General features: G+C 37.2%; 2 protein-coding genes across 3 annotated transcripts; both read left to right on the forward strand.

Moving 5' to 3' along the window:
* The first annotated feature begins 29 nt into the window (after positions 1 to 29).
* LOC129580420 (uncharacterized) lies at positions 30 to 3,426 on the forward strand. Its single transcript, XM_055470838.1, has 5 exons — positions 30 to 657; positions 938 to 1,039; positions 1,132 to 1,526; positions 1,610 to 1,667; positions 1,746 to 3,426. The coding sequence occupies exons 1-5, from the start codon at positions 553 to 555 to the stop codon at positions 3,060 to 3,062; spliced, it is 1,977 nt and encodes a 658-aa protein (XP_055326813.1). The 5' UTR covers positions 30 to 552; the 3' UTR covers positions 3,063 to 3,426.
* Positions 3,427 to 3,431: 5 nt separating this feature from the next.
* LOC129580423 (PHD finger protein 7-like) lies at positions 3,432 to 6,013 on the forward strand. 2 transcript variants are annotated; one of them, XM_055470843.1, is made up of 6 exons: positions 3,432 to 3,869; positions 3,959 to 4,060; positions 4,151 to 4,545; positions 4,628 to 4,685; positions 4,764 to 5,438; positions 5,520 to 6,013. In XM_055470843.1, the coding sequence occupies exons 1-6, from the start codon at positions 3,765 to 3,767 to the stop codon at positions 5,862 to 5,864; spliced, it is 1,680 nt and encodes a 559-aa protein (XP_055326818.1). In that variant the 5' UTR covers positions 3,432 to 3,764; the 3' UTR covers positions 5,865 to 6,013. The 2 variants fall into 2 exon arrangements, with proteins under 2 accessions (XP_055326818.1, XP_055326820.1); XM_055470845.1 differs by having other exon boundaries at positions 3,533 to 3,869; positions 4,764 to 5,445.
* Positions 6,014 to 7,445: the final 1,432 nt, after the last annotated feature.

Genomic DNA, 7,445 nt, shown 5'->3' on the forward strand with positions numbered 1-7,445 from the left:
TCGGCATGTGGACGTCAAAATAAAGTGGTGAATTTCGTTGTGGTGAATATTTTAAATGGCATCATTCAATTCAAACAAATGAAAAAGACAAAGAGATTTGAAATGATTCAAATTTTTTTTTTCAAATTCATTTTCGATTAAATTAAATGTTATTTTAATCGAAGCAAAATTTGCTATCTACTTTTATAAAAGCTCAAAATGTACTATTCCACAGAAATTAAAACAACAATCTAGAGTTTCACCAGTAAAAAGAGTATTTCCATCGTTCAACTGTCTTCCGTTAGACGATGCATGAAACGAACTCATTCGTTTTAAATCAAACAATACCAAAGCCTCAAGACAGTCGAAAAGTCATAATAAGCAGAGTCCGCGTTTTTTTCAGTAACCACTGCGTTTCGGATAGTTCAAGCAACAAGACACTCCTATAAATTGATAAAAAAAACTGAAATATTCATCAAAGTGATCTGTGCGAAATTTGACATGGTAAAGATTGTGCTGCAAATGTATTATTCGCTTAACTGCCTGGTAGAGTGAAGGTGTATAGTGGAAAAAATGTCGAACAAAGCGTGTGTTTTGTGTAACAGTACCGACGATGATGCACTCCAATTAGGTGAAAAAATTACCTGCGAAGACACAACAGCACATTTATATTGTTTGGTAAGTTAAAATTATCAGAACCGTGTGGATAGGTTTATTTGAAAAATATTTTTTAATTCGAAACTTCCTTTGAGAGTATGAACTCTTTGTTTCAAGAGCGTCACTTGCGTTACCAAGTACATTATATATGTTTATAACAGTTGATTGTTTACAAAATGACATCAAACTTTATTTACATTTGGGTGACTTGATTTGAATGCAGACATGGAAAAAATATGCGATATTTCATTTATACAACTGAACGAATGCGATGAGTAATGGTTTCAATTGTCATTTATAGCTGCTAACATCGAATTTGGTACAAAATGGCGAGGATGATGAAGGAATTTCTGGCTTCATGCCAAAGGATGTAAAAAGCGAAGTTTCGAGGACAAAAAAACTTGTAAGTAATTCGTTATTCATGGACAAATGACAGAATATTCTATTAAAACCTAAAGAAAAGCAACTAATTTGAGGTTATGATCAAATTTGCAGTTTTGCTTTTATTGCGGTGGAAAAGGAGCAACAATTGGTTGTTGTTTGAAGTCATGCCGGCGATCATTTCATTTACCCTGTGCACTGCAGAACGACTGTAGGCTAGAGTTTACCAATACATTTCGTTCATTTTGCCATGATCATCATGATATTAAAAAACCGAATCATGTCCATAAGCCGACCGATTTATGCACGATTTGCTATGATGAAATGGGCAAATACAATCTGATTCAATCCATCCCACTGCCTTGTTGCAACAAAAATGCATGGTGCCACAAATTATGCCTGCAGAAATACGCTCAAACATCGGGCTACTTCTTGAAGTGTCCGCTTTGCAAAGATTCGGATAACTTTCGAAATTTCATTGCTGAACGTGGTGTCTTCATTCCAGACAGGTACCATAGTATGCCACCATAGCCATGGTATTCATGGAATTTCATACAAAAATACTTACTTTCCATCTTTTATTCATAATCAGAGATGCCAAATGGGAAATTGATGACAGTGGACCAAACACTTTCTACGACTTTGAACAGGTACGTCAGGCAGTCAGCGCTTTGAAAATTGAATTGAAACGTACAATTTCAAACCAAACGTTTTCTTTCTTATCTCAGCACACAGAACGACCGTCTGAATGTGAGGCAAAAATATGTAAATGCCACAAAGGTCGAAAATATCAGGTTGATATTGAAAATGATAAAAATTCGCTGGTGTTTTGTCATTATTGTGGCTCGCATGCCGTTCACCTGGGCTGTTTCAAAGGTAAAGAATTCTTGTGCGAAGAATGCACAACTATTGTAAATCGAGCCAAGGAAAATGCTGCAAATACATCATCGAACCGAAGTGATCGAGAAACAAACAGTCGACGATCAACTGCTAATCACAGTCGTTCGATTACACAAACGCCGAGCATTGCTGGTGCAAGTGGTCAACGCTCTGAAAATCGATTCTGTGAATATTTACAAACTCATGCACATTTGGTATCCAAATTCAAATTGCGGGAGTTCAGTATCAACGTAAGGCGCCTAACGGCGGAAGACATAGGTTTTACACTTGAGCCAAATGACAGTGAATATGAGACAGCAAATACGAGCTCAGAAACAAGCGAATCTAGTGACAGTCAAACAGATGACAACTCGAGTGATGAGAATGTCAACAAACCGGTGTCCCCGAACCAAAAAAGACTCATGGTCTTTGCAACTTCGAATAGTGAAAGCGATACGGAGAGCGAGATTGAAGTGAAACCAGCAAAAAGACAACGTCTTCTTCCTCGAAATCAATTCTTTGATTCCGATTCTGATACCGAAATGGACACAGGCACAAAGATGGACATTAATGATAACTCTACCGATTTTATCGTGAATAAACAACCGGAACGGGATTTTCTATTTGGCTTGAGACTACGCCAATTCTTGACCAGCGAAGAAGAACAAATCCGACCAAGTGGTTCAAATGTTCGAAAGCCGCATATCTCTGACAGTTCCGAAGATCAAAACTGTGGCAAGGAAAACGAAAAACCAATAAAAAGTATCGCTGTTGTTCGGCCATTTTCACGTTTCGAGACGTCGTCGGACGAAAGTGTTAAACCAGTTCGATCAAAGGATCGACCACGTCAACAAATATCAAGCAGTGATGAAGCTCATTTCTCACAAACTGCTGTACCAACCACCCCAATGAAAGTGGAAGAAATATTAGGCGAAGCATTAAATACTCATTCAAAAATTAATGCAACGAAACGAAGTCCGTTTAAAAAGAAACGTCGCACGGTCATGTCATATTTCCGTCAAACATCTTCTTCGGACGAGGAACCAATTGAATCGAAACCGAAGCGAAAATCACCCAAATCGAAACAACGACCAATGCCAGAAATAGCACCCAACCAACCGACCATCAATGATTTTTTCAAAAAGCCACTTCATAAAAGCATGTAAAATCGGATTTTTTCCCCTTTTCTCCCCCTACGTTTATTGTTAGTAACAATTAACAACAGTTAGCATGGTTTACATCAATGTTTCCGAAACATTTTATCAGCAGTAAACGAAGTTGAATTGATTTTTTCATTTTTAAAAGGGCTTGCAACGATTCAAGCATTTTTTTTTTGAATGAACTAACATCGAATCGTTCAACGGTTTTTTATATATGCATTTTTTGAATAATTTTACTCCAAGTTAAGCGATGGTTTACTGATCATAAACTTCTAAGCACGTTAATGAATACTAAATGTTAGTAGTATAATTGAACAGAATACTTCTTATCTTTTTGGTTAAATAAATAAAAATGGATGAAAAGAATAAATATGTGATTAAAAAACCTTCATTTGAAAAAACCTTCATAGAATCAGCAGTGAGATGGATTGATCGTTATCATATTAACGAAATAATTTGGTGAGATGCAACACGTGTCATTTTAGTGCGGTATTAACAACAACAGTAAGTACGCATTTTCCCGCTCAAACGACATAAAATGTCAAACTAAATGTGCACAATGCCAATTCAGTGAGTACATGTACATAACCGTGCAAAATTGTGTTTCCAAAAACGATAAAAAAAAGACCCACCGAAAAAAACCAATAATAGTCAATTTGTGATATATGTAAAGTTGGGAAACGTTTCGAAATCGTAAATATTTTCAAGATGACCAGCGAGATATGTATAATGTGCAAGCAGAATGTTGATGATGTTTATCGATTTGGTGAAAAAATCACTTTCGAAGATGTGACAGCGCATTATTTTTGCTTGGTAAAATCTAATTTTGAACGAATTTTGGATAGAAATAGACTTTTATCGGACAAAGACATTTATTATTATGTGTCTCGGTCCATTTTTAGCTATTGAGTGGATATTTGGCGCAGAAAGGAGATGACAATCAAGGTATTTTCGGTTTTATGCCAGATGATATAAAGAAAGAAGCGAAGCGAGCTAAAACATGGGTACATAATTTTGCGTAACCTTTACACCAATGAACAACAGTTTCGTCGAAATTTCTCCGAATAATTCAAGTGTTGTTTATTCGATTTTAGCGATGCAAATTTTGTAAGAAAGCCGGAGCAAACATTAGCTGTTGCAATACCAAATGCCGTAAGGCTTTCCATTTGGCATGTGCCGCTGAGCACAATTGTCGCTTCGAATTCGTGAACTCATTTCAGTCATTTTGTGATGCTCATCATGATATTAAAAAACCGAATCATGTCCATAAGCCGACCGATTTATGCACGATTTGCTATGATGAAATGGGCAAATACAATCTGATTCAATCCATCCCATTGCCTTGTTGCAACAAAAATGCATGGTGCCACAAATTATGCCTGCAGAAATACGCTCAAACATCGGGCTACTTCTTGAAGTGTCCGCTTTGCAAAGATTCGGATAACTTTCGAAATTTCATTGCTGAACGTGGTGTCTTCATTCCAGACAGGTACCATAGCATACCATCATATCCATGGCATTCGTGGATTTCATACAAAAATACTTACTTTCCATCTTTTATTCAAAATCAGAGATGCCAAATGGGAAATTGATGACTGTGGAACAAACACTTTCTACGACTTTGAACAGGTATGTCAGGCAGTCAGCGCTTTGAAAATTGAATTGAAACGTACAATTTCAAACCAAACGTTTTCTTTCTTATTTCAGCACACAGAACGACCGTCTGAATGTGAGGCAAAAATATGCAAATGCCACAAAGGTCGAAATTATCAGGTTGATATTGAAAATGATAAAAATTCGCTGGTGTATTGTCACTACTGTGGCTCGCATGCCGTTCACCTGGGCTGTTTCAAAGGTGAAGAATTCTTGTGCGAAGAATGCTCAACAATTGTGAATCGAGCTAGGGAAAATGCTGCAAATACATCATCGGCCCGAGGTGATCGTGAAACAAACAGTCGACGATCAGCTGCTAATCACAGTCGTTCGATTACACAAACGCCGAGCATTGCTGGTGAAAATCAGAGCGGCGTTATGGGAATACATAGTGAAGAACGATTCGGTGGATATTCGCAATCTCACGCACATTTAGTGTACAAATTCAAACTGCGGGAATTCAGTATCAATATAAAGCGTATAACACAGAAGCGAAATGAGAGCTCAGAATACAATGAATCCAGTGAAATTCAGATGAAAGACGAGAGGGTCATTAAACCCGTGATTCTGAGAAATAAAAGATCGATTAGAGCTAAGAGATCTCGTCAAAATCTCCCTCAAAATCAATTCTTTGATTCCGATGACACGGATGACGTGGGAACTAAGGTTGACATCAACAATAATTGCATAGATGCAGAATTGTCAAATGGAAGTTTTCGATTGAAACAGGTAAATCGTGAGTTATTTCAAAATATGTACCAAATTATAATTGGCTTTGTTTGATATAAGGGATTTCATTTGAATTTACAGCAACACAAAGCGTACATCACAAAATGTGATTCGAAGGACCGCAAAATGGGACAAATCGATCAAAACAACGAATATTTATGTGGACGATGTGGATTACCTGGGGACAAGGCTATTCACAAAACTGATTACATCTGCGATGATTGCGAGCTAGAGCCTTCTCCAAAGAAACGAAAGAAAAAATCTGGCTACGTTGATGATTTGGACAGTCATCTTAAAGATATGAATAATAACAACATTCCAATGTATACCAATACCAATTGCTCACCCAAGACACTCAATCATTTTGGTCAATTTGTGCCGGAAAAATTCAAAATATTCTTAAACGAAGAACGCAATTCTTTCTGAAAATTACACTAAAAGAAAATAGTTATAGCTGCTAATGTTTGTTGACCAAAAATGCACACTGTTTGAATGAATTTGTTATGAAAAGACGATATACACTTCTGTATGTTAGAAAAAAGAGGAAATGAATATATTTATTGTTCGCAATCGAAGGAAACTTTTTTGAATATAGATAATTGTATTTGTCATACCGTACCTTTGTTGTAGTTTAAGTGGAGTACACATTAGAAAAAAAACGAAGAAAAAACAACTGGCGAGTATTCAGTTTGACGAGCATTATGTCATTTGACTCGGTAGGATCATTACCAGCGATTGCACTGATTATTAAATCATTGGCATTAACAATACAATGGGTCGTTGTTGCTGATAAGAAGCAAAACCCGCACAGACACACAATGCTCACTTTTAAAGCGTCGACCGAAGCGTCATTTGCACTACCTACACATGAGCATGGACAACATGCCAACGACAGATATGATTAAATAAATAAATAAATAAGAATTAAGTGCATACAAATGCGTGTACTTTGTGACATTAATACATAGGGAAGTGGTTGAATGTGAGCGTGTATACAATTTAAGTGATTGATTGCTTTGGCTGTATGTGGCTGCGGTTTGTGTATGCAAAATATTCGATTTGCCTCTTATAATCCGCCACATTATTGATGTGAATGAACCGATCGACCAATCGTATGCACGCGGGAAAAAAGCGATACAAAATCGTAATGGATCAAGCGGAGCGAACAATAAATGGAACATGAAGGCTCCACAATGATAAGGGACGATTGACTGAACGAAAGACGAAAAGAAATCAAAACAGAAACAAAACACTGTCATTCAACGCCACGATTCGAGACGTATACATGACTAGCGTGATAGCTGGCGTTCAAAGTTAGTCTGATAAGAAATAGGCATGCTTGCGAATATCGATATTTTGTGTGTGTGTGTGTGTGTGTGTGTGTGTGTGTGTGTGTGTGTCTTCAAAGCGGTGATATCGAGTTGTAACTGAAAATTATCGTCGAAACAGATTGAGCCTGCAATTGTTTCAAGATAACCGACCAATGCCAGGACAACTGATACACATACAAAAACGGTTGAAACAAAGCATAACGAAAAAAATGCGCCTTACTTATACGACAGTCACAGTTAACAATTTGTTGTCGCGCCGCCAATTGTTTATTTCTTTTTGTTGTGGTTTTTTTTTTCATATATGTGTGTAATATATGTACAATATTTCAGATGGGTTCGACCAACACACATACATAGGAAACGTGAATAGCAAAAGACAGAAACGCAGTAAAAGACGACCAAAACACTTGAAACCAAAGTAAAACAACAAAAAGAACAATAAATGGAGCGTATACATAGGAATTGAGTGTGGTTTTCGTTTTGTCGCTAAAAAAAAACGATAACACGATATGGCCGGTCGAAATCACATGCACGTAAAAAATCGAGACTGATTACTGCTCGGCTATCGCATTGTGTGTGGTGTGTGTGCTTGACTGTCGGTTTGTGAGTCGTGTGCCACCACACAGTAGAATATCATTCGCATTTTCGTCGTTGGCGCGATGGCTTGTACTCGAAA

Source organism: Sitodiplosis mosellana, unplaced genomic scaffold (assembly GCF_009176505.1).
Source record: "Sitodiplosis mosellana isolate CC-2019 unplaced genomic scaffold, AAFC_SMos_1.0 Smas_scaffold_1, whole genome shotgun sequence".
Lineage (NCBI taxonomy): Eukaryota > Metazoa > Arthropoda > Insecta > Diptera > Cecidomyiidae > Sitodiplosis > Sitodiplosis mosellana.